The sequence below is a fragment of the Plectropomus leopardus genome, chromosome 1 (genome assembly GCF_026936395.1).
Source record: "Plectropomus leopardus strain MGB_pleo_1.0 chromosome 1, ASM2693639v1, whole genome shotgun sequence".
NCBI lineage: Eukaryota > Metazoa > Chordata > Actinopteri > Perciformes > Serranidae > Plectropomus > Plectropomus leopardus.
Genome location: NC_142176.1, coordinates 31,577,705 through 31,594,473, shown reverse-complemented (window position 1 = coordinate 31,594,473; position 16,769 = coordinate 31,577,705). Strand labels below are relative to the sequence as shown.

The 16,769-nt window shown below is 40.5% G+C and overlaps 1 protein-coding gene across 2 annotated transcripts in view; it reads right to left on the bottom strand.

Moving 5' to 3' along the window:
* nptnb (neuroplastin b) overlaps nt 1-15,587 on the bottom strand; it is a 32,409-nt gene extending 16,822 nt beyond the window's left edge. The window contains exons 1-2 of one of the 2 annotated variants that reach the window (XM_042515752.2): nt 14,852-15,562; nt 1,255-1,602 (exon numbers count right to left, since the gene is read on the bottom strand). In XM_042515752.2, the coding sequence (XP_042371686.1) occupies nt 1,255-1,602; nt 14,852-14,927 (424 nt within the window). In that variant the 5' untranslated portion in view covers nt 14,928-15,562. Of the gene's footprint in view, nt 1-1,254; nt 1,603-14,851 lie in introns of both variants that reach the window. The other variant, XM_088080094.1, reaches the window with a different exon arrangement.
* Between the last annotated feature and the right edge of the window lie 1,182 nt (nt 15,588-16,769).

Sequence of the window (16,769 nt, the reverse complement as noted above, 5' to 3'; positions counted from 1 at the left end):
GGCAGTGAAGTAGCAAATGATTTAATATACTTTCTTTTGCATTTCTTCTAATAGTTTAAATTGCCTAAGCCCTACACCTAATCAAATAGTGCTCAGACAGAAATCAAAATTGGTCAGTCCAACTCGAGGAGCCAGCAAGGATCAAACTCCTCTCAGCTTCTCAGAGAGCTTCACTATGACTAACAACATTCCACATCTCCTTGTGCTCCAGCGGGCAGAGCACTGAAGCATGTACAGATTAGGAGGGTCCAGTTGAAATTCAGTTTGTTTGAATATTTGTGTGCACAGAGCAGAGGGTTTAAGGATATAATGTCATTACTGATTCACAGTCACACGCTTAATGGCTGAGAAGACACAAGGTTACACAGTGCACAGGCAAGTCCAGAGAGAGTGTTTAGCAGAAGTGAAATCTCTGCCTCATCTAAAAGAGACATGAGACACTCGAGGCCCTCGCGTGGTCATGTCCTTTATTGGATTACCACACACAAATTTGAAAACAGAAAATGTTTTGATTTTATCAGGAAAGATTTGACAGCAGGAATCACTCTTTCACACCTAAATAGATCCCTCCTTGTGTCTTCTTACAGTCCCATTTACACTGTGCCCAGAGTGAGAAAGCCAAATCAAAAGCACCACTACTTCAAAGCACCACTAGGTTTCCACTGCATTTAGCAGGCAGGCCTTTGAAGTAAATAAAACAACTCACGTAACGCAAGAGACACAAAATAATGTTAAGGGAATAAGTTATAACAAATAAATCCAGGAATAGGACATGGGTAAAATCAGGATACAGAGATAATGATCAAAATATTGTAAAAGGACACGTGAGACAGTAAGAACAAAGGTTTGGCGTGAGAGGAAAGAAGGAAATATAGATAGAAACTGGGTAAAGGTCCTGGGTTTGTGGTCATTTACAACAAGATGCTCAAGAGATTTGGGGAGAAACTGGTAGTTTACTGAGTTCAGTAAAAGAGAACATGAATATTTACCAAACTAAATTAAGTAACAAAACTGAATATTTCTGAAAAAAAAACAAGACAAAAGGCAACCACTAGCTAACTGGATTTAGACAATTACAATATTTTTCTATTAATACTTGTAAAAAAACCCTTAAAAATAAAGAACATAATTGGTGTTTGTTTTATATCTAACTGGCGTGACTGCTGTGGTGAGGGTGGGCTCTTGAGAGGTTTTTACATGCTGGAGTGGTTAGGACAGGTATCATCTAGGTACCACAGGACATAGACCACTCACTCTGTAGCACCGATATGGTGGCCTGGGCGCGGATCCAGGTGATGGCTGGGTTTTGTCGGAGGTCATTGCGCTTGGGGTCGTTGCTGGCCCGGCACTCATAGGTCCCAGAGTCCTCCAGTGTGAGACGCGTGATGCCGAGCACACTGACCCCATTGGTGCCGTAGGCCGTGTTGATGGATACCCGACGCTTGCGGGCTCCGTCCCACAGCTGCTTGAAGGAGTCGGCTCGGTTGATCTCAGCATACCACCACTGGATCTCTGGAGTGGGGTTACCGACCACGTCGCAGTACAGCTCAAAGGTGTCCCCCGTAAGCTTAGTCTCAGACATTGGCGACTTCACAAACCCAGCTGGAGAGGAAAAGTGCATCAGGATGGCAGGGAAGGAAAGGGTAGAAAAGAGTTAGAGCAATAGGAAGGTGTGGAAAAGCCAAGGTATGGAGAAGGAAATTAAATAGGATCAGAGTATACAAACAAACAAAAGCAGATGGTTAAAGGCAAACAAAAAATAAGCAAGGCTCAAATCATCGATAGGTGGAAAAAGAAAAGGTCAATGATTAACCTAAATCCAGTCACTTCAACATCAGGGTTCCTTAGCCCATTAAGGCCATAAAACTGTCAGATAGAGTCATTGTCAGCCAGTCCCAAGTCCATGCCAGCAAATCATGCTGGTATCTTGTGCATTTTCTTTTTCGTTTCTCTTTGTCTCTTTCACGTTTATCTGAATAAAGATTAATGCAAGGATGCAGGATTGAAGGGTAGAACTATTTGCGCAATCTCACTGAGTTTAATCAGTCTCCTTAAAGGTTTGCTTATCAGACAGCCTTGTCAAGTAGGTGAACAATCACTCAAACCTTTTCTACACTCACTCTGTAGCAACAATCAGTGGCACCACTCCTACTTGACCCCATTGACATCAAAACTTCCCATAAGTGTGCCAAGCATTTGTCAGCGCTGGAAAAAGAACACGGCACAGAAAATCACAATTTGTTAAAATCACTGGCTTGGAAATGTTCCCCTTGAGCTTAACTCTCACTGACACCACTCTGTCACAGGAATTATTGTCACTTGAGAGTTATCAGAACTGCTAAAATTAAAAAGTAACAATAATGTGGATTCCTGGTTAAAGTGAGCATTGTCAGTTCTAAAAGTGTAATCAGGTTATTTCCTTCATCAAATGTGTTGGTAGGTTGTCTCTGCAATAAAGTCCTCAGTCTATCAAAGGAACAAATCACTTGTTTTTGGTGAATAAGCTTTTGTTTAATATTCTACACCGGTCTGTCCTGCTGGCAAATTTGTGAATCCTAGAATGGTGAAAGAGTGGCTCTACCTTTTTCTGCCTCTAACTGGCTTATAATGACATTCCTACCCTAACCCTAACCAGTCCCACTCCTCTTGCCTCAACCTAACCAAGCCAACTAAGGCCACAAGTAGTAACTACTTATTAGTCCCTTCACTACCCTCGGGTCTCGGGGTGCTGGAGTCTATCCCAGCACACACACCGGTCGGTAGGTTCACCCTGACCGTGTCGCCAGTCTGTCAAACAGGTCAACACATTCACACTTGTATTCATACCCTAGGCAATTTAGAGTCACCAGTTCACATATCGCGCATGTCACTGGGCTGTGAGAAAACTCACTAAAACCCAGACAATTCTTGTACATGATACTGTGCTATGTTAAATGTCCTTTTTTTAAAAAAACAAACTGAATAAAAATCCTAACATCAGTTTTAAAAGTCTGAATCTGCTGTCATACAGATATTTTACTTGCACAATAATTAATACGTTCATATACTGATGTCAGTTGTCATGGTTTATCTTTTTTTTCCTCAGAGCTTGAAATGCCTGTTAAAAACGATTCACAGAAATTGTCACAAATAGATGTGACTGTATGTATGTATGTATAAACCTAATCTCTTCATCCATATCAGCTCTTGCTGGTAACGCCAGAAATTAGGTCAGCCAGCTTTCATTTTGGATAAGCTGGACTTTAAGAGCAAGGTTTTCAAAATTCACATATGGTCACAGTGGAATAGGATAGTCTAGACAGAATCAAACACAGTTGATTTGTGCTTTTAAAGCACTTTTTACTTAATTTACATCATACATGGAACCTGAATATGCAGTCATGTCCCCAATACAACACACCCCTGGCATTTAATCTGTGGGGGGTTACCGCCATGTCATGAAGTGTGGAATTCATAGGATCCATAAGCACGACTACCACAACTGTGAGCTTACCATGCTGCGTCTGATTCATGACCCGGTTTCACATCAGTAGTTGGCCCAACAATACACTGCCAGCCTTAATGAAGCTCATCTAATGACAAATCACCTGGACCACAGACACTGTTCTCTGCCGCCCCTGCAGCCTGTCAGCTGTAAACCACATGTGCTTAAATAAATCACAAAAAAAACATTGCCTTAATTCTGCCCTGGATTGTTGTAGAGGAAATGGGAACAAAGAGCCTGTGGTCTCTTGAGTGTTAGACTGTGTGCTGCGTCTAAATACAACAGCTTACAGGCCCTCCCAGATCTGTCTGCCCTGCTCAAAGTAATGTATCATAAGCACATGAACAGATAAACCCGTGGAAGCCTGAGGAAGGAGTGTAAACAGCTACATTCAGCTCATCCTCACAATGAAGCCATTTCATTTAAATAATTTTATTGAACTGCATGGTGAAAATAAATACCATTCACAAGGTTTGCAGTACATTATTCTCTGAGCACTGGACTCAAAAAGGCTGTCAAAGTACAGCCAAAATACTTCACATATCTAACAACACATGGATTTTAGCTTGTACCATGTTAGCATGTCTATGGCTTGACACCAGTTTGTGACTCACAGCCATATGAAAATTAATTAGATGACAGGAATGAGAAAATGTGAGGAGAATATAGCAAATTAATATAAGAATAATTGCGGTATTCATGTGTCTGAGGATATTTGGTGCTCACAAGTTGTGTTGCTATGTGCAATGCCTAGAGATATGCAGAGTAATTAGCATTTGTTTCTTTTCTCTGGAAACATCTGGGCCCATCAAGCTCACCACATAATCCCAGAGGGTGAATCCAAGCCTATCCGCCTACACTGTTAAAGCAATATTTCAGTTTGACAGAACATTTACTATGGCGTTCTTTACTATGATTATGGGTATGACAGTAAATTGGCTCAGCACATGGCACAGATAACTATTGTTAGTCATGCATAAGTGTTAATAATCACAGTATAGTATCTGCTTAAAGAAAAAAAATAATTAATGAATGCCCTCCAAGGTGATGGCAAATTAAATCAGAAAAAGGGAACAGATGACTTAATTTAAATTTCAGCTCAGGGAGGCTCTATGGAGAAATACCCACAGAACAAACTACAGACAACACTCGGCCAATGAGCAGGCCAATTTTTGTGTTGTTTAAACAAGGAGCTTATACTGGCAGTGACAACAAAACACAAAGCAGCCAGCCGGTACTCATTCATTTCAAAGGCGTGCGGCGAGACAAGAAGTGACAATGAATAGTGGTGAGTATCAGCGATTTGGTGACAGAAGAAAGACGAGCACAGTTCATCTTAATGCACGGCATCATCTCATGTTATGATGATAAAAGTTTCACTATTGTATATTATTTTTACAAGTATAGTAGGCACATCTTGCTTTTCATTTACTGTACAAGGACACTGTAAGAAAGCTTTAAGGCTGCAACAAACAGCAAGTCTCTATTATAAACTCATCTGATGATTTTATTTTCTGCTAAACAATATGTTGTTTACTCCAAAAACGTCAGTAAACTGTAGATGCACTTCACAGAGCCTACGATGATGACTTCACATTGATATTTCTGTCGAACCAATAGTCTAAACTCAAAGACATTCAACTTAAAACCTATACAGCTGATAAATGCAGCAATACTTGGTAAACTTGGTTACTTTACTATTAATCTCTGAACAAAATAGTTGATGATAAGGGTGTCAGTTTTGGTTAATTTTGCTTTCGATAGGCCAACACCCATTAACCAACTTGTTCATTTTTGAGGAAAGAAAAAGACGTGAAACACAAAAGGGCATCTTCTTTTAGTCCAGTGCTCCAGTGCTCTTTAGTGCTGCATTTAAAAGAGCTTTCCATTTTGACGGGTTGAATTTTTTTCTGTTTTGTGATGCAAATGTCTTGACTTTATTTTATTGTCCATTGGCTTTGTTAACAGTCAGCCAGCCATGTTAACATATGGAAACATGCCCACTGCCTAGCCTTCAGTCTCCACTGGCTCCTCGGCCGCTCCGCACTGCGGACCACCCAGGTCAGGTAAAAGCTAATGTAAGCCAGCTAGAGACTAGCTCATAGAGACAATGCCGTCCCAGTGGTAGAACACTCTTCTGCCGGAACATTATGCCCACCCTCTGGTCCCCTAAAATTAACCAAACAGACCAAATATTCTTGGCGGTTAACTGACGTTTTACAGGGGGATCCTGAATGCTTTTAGTAACAGTGCTCATGAACTAAAGACATGTAGACTAAAAGCTTCACTTAAACTTAAAGTGTCTTCATTACCCTAGAATAAGCAGTCTCCATCTACATAGGGAGCAAGTTCTAGTCCAAGAAGTCCGCCATGTTGCACTACCATATTTCAACAGTAGCCTAGAGCGGACAACCAAACACTGGCTCAAGATAGGGCCATTTGTGTCTTTGTGCCAGCCACGGTAGATAGCAATTACTGCTTTATCCAGTGTTTTTACCATTTTAAATCAATGGGTCCATTTGTTTTGGAGAGGAAGAGACCTCTGCGGATAAATCGGCTCCCAGTTAAAACTAGTGGTCGATTGATATTTGTTTTTCAGGACCAATATTGATACCAATTATTTGGAACCAATATGCATTTACAATAAAAATAAAAAATTATCTGGCAATATTTAGAATTTGGAATATAACAAACTCCAACACAAACTTTGTTTAAATGCCTTTAGCAGATGTTTAATCAAAACTGAAACTTTCAACATCATATACAGCAAGTTCTCAGCAACTGTTTTTATTAAGTCAATTGAGAACTTAAATAAATAATGAATGAATGAATGAATAAAAAATAGCTTCCTAAGGTTCAAAGTCAAAGTTCATCCCATGATGAATTTCTTTGCACTTTAATAATTTATTTTATTGGTGATCATCTAAATAAAATGCAGATACGCATAATCACCAAAATGCCAAATATCGGCCCCAGTCATCTGCCAGGCCGATAACCTGTCGACCCTTACTAAAAACCTCCTAAACAATTAACGCAGGAGGAATTCAAACTAGTTACCAGTGTCAGGTGGTGGCTGCAATCCTCACTGCTAGATCCCCCTAAAACACTGGACCTTAAAGTTTCACTCCGCCTAAATTAAACTATAACCCTGATTACAACAATGTAGATCAGACTTCCATCCACTGTTTACTCCACCTACAATCTTTTGAGTACCAAATACTTGCTGTCTGTAGTCTTTAAGGTGGCTCTGAAAACTGAGTTATTTTGTCTTTAGTGTTATACATGTACATGTATAACACATGTTGTGTACAAGATTTCAAGGCATACAGTGTATTGCCATTTGCTTAGTTGCTAAAGGTGGCTAAATGCTAATGCTTGCAGAGCTAACATGGGGATGCTCTGTTTCTAATCCTTCCCAGTGGCTGCTCTAGTTTTGTATTGCAATGCTACATGTTATACTGTATTTGCAGTTTTGCAAGACCAACATATTGTACATACACAAATTGGTACAAACTGAAATATAAGCCAAACAGACCTCGCTGTGGTGGGTTGTTTTTATGCTGGTCGGTGTCACAGTAAATTGGGGGGTGTTACATCCCGAAATGCAGCATCCTCAAAAGAATATTATAGGTTAGTTGAAACAAATGAGAGCTTCGATGCAAGAAGAGTGTTTCTCTCTTTGAATCTGAATTCACAATAAGGCATCTACAATTTAATGTGTGCAGAGGGGTGTAGTTGCTATGGCGGCTTGTTTGTGATCTAAGGAGGTCAAACATTTACATGAAAGATGGTTTAAGAGAAATTAGGCTATCAAAAGAAATTAATGATACTGTTCACAGTGCCATGTTTGACTTGCATGCTTTAGCTCACTTTAGTCTCTTGTGACAGGTGCACAATAGTGTCACGAAATAACCTGCAGTTTTTTGTGTCAAGCTCTGTCTGATGCTGTGTGGAAATCACAGTCATTACAGCCTACATACTCCTCTGATGTAGGTAGAGAAGAGAGCTCCCCCGAGGACTGACAGCAAGCCACACACCACCACCATGCAGCCTGAGAGTGAGTCAGCTGCCGTCCCACAACCACAGAAAGCAGCGAGTAGGAAACCCCCAGGGCCACTGAACTAGTGATGTGCAAGGCAGTGTTTGTGTTTGAGTTTGTGGGTGCATATTTGTTGTACCTGCATGGTACTGTGACATATGTGAAGGCCATTACAGGTCATTTGTATGACACAGTGAACCACAGTCATAATGATCGTTTGTAGATTAATATCTTTGACTCACTGTTTAAATGAGGACAGTTGTGCAGTTGTGGTATATGCTCGGATATTAGCCACAGCATTGTAAGTCATATGGTGAAAAGTCAATCTTATGATTGTCTTTTTTTGTGTGTGTTGCTGTTTTTACTCAACAAAAAATAATTAAGCAATTATAGGATTTAACCTAATGAGAGATTTTGGTAGAATGTAAAGGCTGCCCATATCCACAAAGGTGTAATCAGATATTCTAAATGATTTAGATCTCATTTTGATCAATTTTCATATACACAAATAATCAGAGGGTGTAATTTATCCTGCCTTAAAGCTCCAGTGTGTAGGATTTCAAGGGATATATTGACAGAAATGTAATCTAATATGTATGTTTTTGTTAGTGTACAATCACCTTTAAATAAATCCTGTTTTCATTTCCTTAGAATGAGGCGTTTTATTTCTACAAAAGTAGCAAGTCCTTGTCCATGAAGTCACTGTGTCTCTACAGTAGCTCAGAACAGACACACCAAACACTGGATAGGGCCATTTGCATTTTTGCCACCATAGGAAGCAGCTCCTCCACCACAACCAATGTTGGAAAAACACTGATGCTTTAACGTGAAACTGCTTTATTCAATGTTTTTACCAGTTTAAATCACCATCCATTTGTTTTAAAGGGGAAGAGATCTCTGCAGATTTTTTGGTTCCTGAAAAAATCCTTTTGAACAACAAACACTGAAAGGAATTCTAATCGTAAGAAGTTCCAGCTAGTTGCAATCTGCAAGCCTCACCTCTAGATGCTACTAAACCCACCTTAACCTTACACACTGCCCCTTTAACAGAGGCTGCAAAACAAATTACGGTGAGTCAGGGGGTTGTGAGCTAAAAACAGATCTGAGGTCAAATTAGACATCAGTACACCTGTGTGACTTTACAAAGGGTGTCTTTATCAGCCACTATTTCTCCATATTTTGTCATAATACATATTGAAGCCTTTTTTGGTTTTTGTTTGTTTTCGTTTTCCTCAATCCTTTCTCTACTTTTTGTCAACCTAAGGGTGGTTAACACTTTTTGAATCTGCTTTATTGCACACCTTGATATCCTCCTTGGTGTGTCAAAAAATTTAAAGGGATCTTTTGGTGTTTTTGTATGTTATACCCCATTAACTACGAGTCACAAGTAGTCACATTACTGCCAACCATTTATTAAATTTTTTTTAATCTTTTTTCCCAGTTTGAGTTTCTGGTGGAATTTCCAACTTGTCAAACATCCAGTGGTTTTTATGAATTTCCCTTCTTCCAAAACGTATATTTTGTTTTACAAAGGGCATACCCTGAACTGTCCTTTCTGTTTTTAAAGTCATTTATTTATTTATTTATTTATTGTGCACACACAAAGCAGGCATTCCCAAGCTTTGTTACTAGAATCAGGAAGCCATACAAAGCTTCAGTACGCCGAGTCTGTTAGATGCATATAATAAAATGCTTGCTGTTTGGCAGCTGAAACATATCCTGCTCGCAACTGAATTAGCAAAATCACTTTGTGATGAATTAAGAAATAAATAACGTCATAATGTCAACAGTAATGTGCAGTAATACCTGCAAAACACCCAGTGCAAGTCCTAGAAGGCCATTTTCTGTCCCTACAAGCAAATGTGGTGATATGAATATTGACATATCATGCACTTAAAATGCTATCCAGTGTGCAGAAGTCATGCAATGTAATGTCAGCTCAGTTTAGATTTAATGCTGATCTACTCTTACAAGAGTAGTTTTTAACTGCTTATTTTATATATATAGAAAAAAAGTATTCACAAAATAACTTCCAATACATCTAGAATACACTTTGTAGGTGTGACATGTAGTATGCAGCAAAATCTGTGTCACACTGATAACAGAGTGGTTATAGTTTTCCTCTCTGGCTTCATCACATCACTAATATACCTTTTTTGATATCACTGCAATGGGGCTACGTGACAAAATATTGCCATTATTTGCAAAGCGAATTTCTACAAAAAAAGAGGTTTTGGCCCAACCATTTCCATTTGGCTGGTAATACTTGAGTCTGTCATTCAGATCACAGAAGAGAGGCAACAGTTTAATGAGATTTAAATCCCAATAACCCTGTGCTGGGGAGAAATGCTCTAATCCCATCCCCTAATCACAACCAGCGAGTACTTGCTATTTCTCTTTCAGAGGTCAAAACAAGGGAATTCAAATGATTTGATGTGAAACCCAAGAAGCACAGCAACAGATGTGGGACATCATGGGACACGGATTCTCACCATCAAAATAACATAATTTTAATATTTGAAGAGCCACACCTTAAGAAGAATCTCTTCCAACTACATCTCTGCAAAAGGTGATGAATGCTCTTTCAAACCTCTTTTAATACTTCAAAATATTATTTTGTCAACTTAAAGGACCCTGGTGTGCTGAATACTAGCTGACAACAAAAAGTAACTGTAGCCACTATTACACTGCCTGTTTAAGGCAGGAATATCATGTTATGCTGCCTCCCCGTATTGTATAAAAGACACTATCGGCGAATCGGGGGACAGAGTTGCCTCACCTTTAAACTGGCAGCAGAGGTAGTATTAGTGCTGAATCGAGGTCTACGTACTATGAACAGCCAGCGGGACAGGTGAAATTTGACAGTGTGCTATGCATGCGACCCACTGTGCAAGATTTAAAAAGCAGCAGTTAGCAGCTAACTCAAAGATGAAGAACAGCAGCTGAAAACATCTGCAAATTTGGAAAACAATGAGGTCCAGGACTTCCTTACCCTCTGAGCAGAGGACAAGATCAGCCGCCATGCAACAGGGCCAGTAAATGATTGTTTTGCCATGTTATGCCAATGTTTTTGTTTAGAAAGTTCTTCCAACATGTATGTTACATGTCACAATAGAGGCTGACGCTTTTATTAAATGTCAAGTCCATTACGGCTTTTTTTGCTTCTGCGATGCTGGCATGCTGTCTAATTCACACATTGGAGCAGCAAGATCCCAGTGTTGTCTGGTTCTGTGTAAAAATGCAAAGGCAGCGGAAAAATAAAAGTAACCTCTCTGTGTATCCTGTCTCTGAGCTGCCCTTGAGCAGCACATTTAACCTGAGCTGTTCCGGCAGAGCAGCCAGTAGTACAAGGCTGTGGCTAAATTGGGGAACTTCCAGCTGTGAAAGTGTGTACCTGCGTGAATATGAAGCAGGGTGGTGCTGAGAGAAACAGCATGCATGCTCAGCAAAAACCATCCCTAGACAAATCACTATTTAAAAAAACATAGCTCAACTTACAGTTGTGCAGTTTTATATAACTGCAGTGTGTTTTATACTGTGCGATGCGGCTCCTAATCAGTGCAGTCCATATCAGATTTCACAGTGGGCAAGCGTGACTCAGTGTAAGAGCTGGCTTGAGTCCTACAGCATATTTTCCAGACTCACAAATGTGCCTTTGTCCAGAGCTTGGACAGAAACATGATGATGGACAAAGCTGCTGTATCATATAGTACAGTAAGTCTATTGATTTAATGGCATTTAACAGTGAGATGCTCATCTTAAAGGGACAGTTCACCTGAAAATCAAAATAAACATAAATCCTCTTACCTGTAGTGCTTTTGTCAATCTAGTATGTTTTGATGTGAGTTGCCAAGAGATATCACCCGTAAAGATGTCTGCCAACTGTCAATTTTATCATGACTAATTTCATGTTGGAACTATTTTCTTTCTACCGAACTCCACCCGCCAGCCTTATCACAGCACAGAAAGAAGTGTGCATCTACTGCTAGCTTAACTAGCACCACTGAGCTAGCTAATGTTACAGCTCAGCTGAGAAGGATGCCATTAATGCTTACAACCTCGTGCTGTCATGACAACAAGCCTCTTGTCCATGACTAGATGCAGGCTTCTTCATAAAACTACCAACAACACAGTTTGGGGATTATCTTGAGTGAGTGGGTTATGATTTCTGGTAAATAACGTTTTTCAATCTATTTACTTATTGGCAATTTCAGCACAAGAAGTGCCATCCAGTGCCATTATACTGAAGAGAAGACAGACATCTCTGCAGCCGATATCTCAAAAACTCTGCAACTCACGCCAAAAAAAATGTAGACTGATAAATACTCCTACAGGGAAAAGGAAAAACATGCGCTTTTGATTTTGTGGTGAACTGTATTTCTTTAACAACAAATGCATGTGCATGTGAAAATGGCTGTCTTTCTTTCATACTTTAATTGTGTGAGCTTAAAAGAGCCAGTCTTTGTTGTTGTACATGCTCACTCTTAAGCTACTACAAACAGTTAAATGAGAGTAAAAACAAATCTAAATGGTTAACATGCAAGTAATAAAATCAGCTCGTTATTCTAAAGGCTGTCTTGACATGTTCTGCATGTCAGGATTCACGCAGGCAGTGATAATACAGCACCGAGGTTGGCAGCAGGAGCCAGCTACATGCTTCATGGGGGGAAATTATATAAGACACTTCCTCAGGTCAGCCCCAGCCACCTTCTCAACAGCCTTTATTTTCTTTTCATAAAGATCACATCATCTCTCAGCTTAAGTTGTTCACAGCCACCTAGCGAGCCTTTAGAAGGCTGTGCAGCTGTGCACAAGGAGGCCGTCCATTAAGAGTTAATGAATTCACTTTCACAAAAGGACCTTAAAGCCACAGTTCTCGGTGCTGTGTCTCGGTGGTAAAAATAGAAACGAGGCAGAATGGATGGATGCTATTTACAGTCCCTCCAAATATCTGTCGCAGAGACTGGCCACCTATAGTAGGCCTACTTTCCCCTGAGCATGAGGAAATAATGACATGAATTCCCTCCGCTTCCTAGATACAGTGATTACATCTCATGCACTTATAATTATTATTCTCCCACAACGCCACTGCCTGAACTCTGTGATATCACGGGGGAAAATCTAGGATTGCATAAGACGCTATGCACCTATTACCCTTAATCTGAACTGTGAGAGAGAAATGAAATGGCTTTTGGATGCATGCGATGTGAGCAAATATCAGAATACTTCCAACAATGTTAGACACTGACTGTAGCTTAGTACAACTGGGATAAATTTAGGATCCGCTTGCAGGAAATGAAATGTGTCTACAGATGAGCTGTGACTTTAAGATTTCTACATGAAAATGACAAAGCCCCCACACATTTAGTGACAGGGTCAGCACCAGTCTGTTTCTCACTGACCCCTGGCTGTATGTGCATGTGTTTCTGTGGTGTGAGCCGGGGCCTCAGTGAGTGGGCACTAACGCAGAGCAAAGACCACAGGAAGTGTTTGGAATGCCTTTGCTTGAGCTTCATCAAACAATGGAGGGCTTATTGGGTATTTGATTTTCCAGATAGCAAGATCAGTGAACACCTCACTGTGCATGCACACGCTTCAAGCACCTCAGAGAAATTAACTAAGAAGAAATAAAAGAATTTAGGAGATTGTATTTCATTATATAACAGCTGTGGTATGTAAGGATTTTTAGATGTAGGTTGCGTCTGTGCTTTCTTGTAAAATGATCTAGATTTGATTGCGTCTCTTTCATTTCTACGTATTGTGTTTTGCTTTTGTTGCACAAAAATAGCACAAACTGTTCAATGTGGAAGACTTAGTTTAGTTGTTTAGAGAAATAATCTTTTGAGATTTTCCAATATTCGCAATCATAAATTCTTCAAGTGTAGGACAGGACTGGATTGAGGCTTTACACCTTCTCATCAGAATACGTCTTATTAAGTCTTGCACAGTAGGTGTCCGATTATCCCACAGACAAGAAGAGGTGGACATTAAGCTCTAAAATTTTAAGTATGCAGAGTAATTCCCTGCCTTTCATCTGAACGGGAACAGATCAGTGATATTGATTTGTCAACACAGATGTCTTGACATGTGGCCACAGATGCCTCTTAAACGATATGAATGCAGGCTGTGATTATTCAATTTGTACTCTAAAGCGGCAACATCTTCACAATCATGCCAGGGTTGCTCCAGGGACCCATTGAGGTTATTTTAAAAATTGAGCGAATAAAGATTCAAAAGATTCCACTTTTATCTCCATGAATGGCTGCTGATTTGTGCGCCCCTCTGGGTGATGTGATTCAACAGAATTTGAAGTCGGGACATGCTGTATCAGAGGAGGGCAGCCTTGGAACACCCAACAGCATGTTACTGACATTTACTTAGACCAAATCATGTCACTTTTACTATGATTAATGCACGGGTGAACTTTGGAAGTTAAAGTCGCAGATGAACATCCTCTTTTGGTAGGGGCGAAACATGTGGCGCTCAAACATGATCATCAGAAAAGTAAATAAGGATGGCTATTTGTGCATGCATTTAGTTTTGCAGTAGATACAGAATGTACCAGCTGGGCAACAAAGAAAGATCCACTTAAGCTGGCATGATGGGAAATGTATGATTAGGGAGTAGTTTAGTCAAATCAAATAGATGCACAGGCCCTAGAACTGTGATCCAGAAGGGCTTGGTATTTACAGTAGGCCTATTTACATCACACACAGGGCCAGTCTTAAGCCTGTGTTGGGTGTTGATGATATGTTACTGGCTCAGCATCCACAGCAGGTTAGTCTTGCTTGACACACAGCTACCCAACCCCCTTTTACTAAACAAACTACACACTGGCAGCTCAAGGCTACCCATAGGCCACTATTATTGTCCATATAAATATTCAGAAGTAATCCCATGGAGGCACAAGCCTCAGCCTTGTTCCCAGCAACACTACACACTGTCTATTTTAAAAGAAATTTGCAACATAGTCGACGCGCCTGAAAGTGCAATTAATTCCTCTCACTGACCCACCTACAGTACACTCAGCTGATAGTAGATAACCTCGCAAAAATGTCACAGCAACGTCAGTTTCCTCTCTGGTTTATCAGTTAGGAGTTCCTCTCTGTGGTCAGTTCTTGAAATCACATTTGTTGCCATCTAACTCCTGGCCTTGTTTGTCGATATGCATGAAAAAAAACTATAGTACAGTAGTAGCTTTTAACTGTAGTCATTCTCAGAATCCTCTTTAGAAAACATTTCGCTCGGGCGTCCTCCTCACGCAAGTCAGGTCACTTTCCCTCACCGCGGTGTTTACAGTTATGCCACGGTCACATCTGCTTTCTTACCGTTTTGTGCCGAGATGAAAGGCAGCATCAAGTTCCCCAAAAGGACCACCGCCAGCATCACTGCGTTAGGATGCATCGCTGGGTGCTCGATGAGAGGACCAGGGTCTCGGTCGGACGAATGTGGGAGGAGAGATCGTGTATTAAATCACAAGATCTAGAGAGATGGGCCCAGCATAGCACCCGGTTCTTTAAAAATAGTCAGCCGAGGACGATTTAAAAAAATAAATAAAAATAGAAATGCCTCCCTGATTCAAAGACCTTTTGCGGACAGCGATGGGTGAAAGGTCCGGGCCAGCGGCTCAGGGATGCCGATGTGCGGCCATAGGCGGTGGAAGAAGCCTCGTCGGATTGCGGTGGAGAGGTCTTTGGGTGTCAGGGAGATTGTCCACAGTGTAGTTCTGAGAGATTCAAAGATGCGCAGAGCGATGCGCATTTGCGCTCTCGCACTCACGGTTCGGTGATTTAAATGAAAGTAGCGCAGAAATGATTCCCGACGGGTAGTGATGTAGCCGAAACATAAGTCTGCTCCAAAAAGAGGAACAGATGCTAGTAGGACACAAGCAACGACAAGCTGCGCGTGCCCTATGCGCTCATGACCGTGGATAAATACACACAGGCGCACACACGCATATAACACGTATGTGATGTTTGTGAACTCAGACACTTATTATGCGCCTCCTCGCAGTTACTTGCCCGCGAAAAAGATTCAGTTTTATCACATTTTCATCATCTACCATTCAAAGGATGCTACTGCTCATAAGTATTTACTGAAGTGTCGGTGACTACAGTAATAGCCTCCCTCTTATGCGATTTCCTCACTCTTTCTAACAGATCTTGCAATATTAATGCAGCCATAAATTGTCAGCTCGTTTATCACCACTTGTCGAGTCAGATTTCTCACAAACTGTGCAGAGCAAATTACTGATTTCCACAGGCGAAATTTCAGTATTAAAACTTGCAGTGGTGCTGCAGACGCAATCCAGCCACAGTTTCCACCAGTCACATCTTTCCCAAGCCTATTTCACAGTGCCTAAATACTTTCCCTTGTCAGGTTTTAATGTGAGGAGATTATGGTGATGCTCTTGAGCTCACTGAGGTCATTTATAAATTATGTCATCACATCAGTGGCCTGGGTGTTCTCAAGCTGTATGTACCACATCCCCTTGAAAGTTCAACATGGCCTCCTGTAATCCTCTATATCCTTAATCTGTGCTGCTGCACGGGCGACCTCATGTGGCCAGTTAAGGGAGGCTTGGGCATGCACTCCATTTTTAACAGCAGACAGTTGCAACAGATGAATTTAATAATTCTAATAACTTCATTTGTGTAGCCCTTTTGAAAACATAGTTTACAAAGTGCTTTGGCAAAGAATTCAAAATCAGAAATGGGATATACAGAGGGCAATACAACAAGTGAGTTAAGTGTTAAGAGTTAAGATAAATCAAAACAAGAGGCCAAATAATGCAGGATGTAGGATGCAAAATGTCAATATAAAATTACACAAATAGGCCGAAAACAACAAAAGCAATAAAACTGCAAAGAAAACTACAAATAAAATTAAATAAAACAAATAAAATAGGGAAAATAAATAAAATGACATAAAAGCAAGTCCATAAAAATGGGTTTTAAGAAGTGATTTAAAAGAAGTAACAGTACATATTGGACTTGTGTGCTGTATTGCAGCATCAGCCTTCATGGCACTGGTCCTGATGCTGCATTATTGTGATGTATACTACACATAAGGTTATTAGGAGATATTGTCATATTTAATGCTCACTGAATTGTTATAGACCCTATGGAGTTACAGTGGACACTTAATCTGCTCCTGTAGAGTTTGAGTGTGCACAGGTGCAAGCCACCCTGTACACAGATTAATGTCAACTGGTGCATGTTTCTGTGTCATATTGTTTGTGATTTG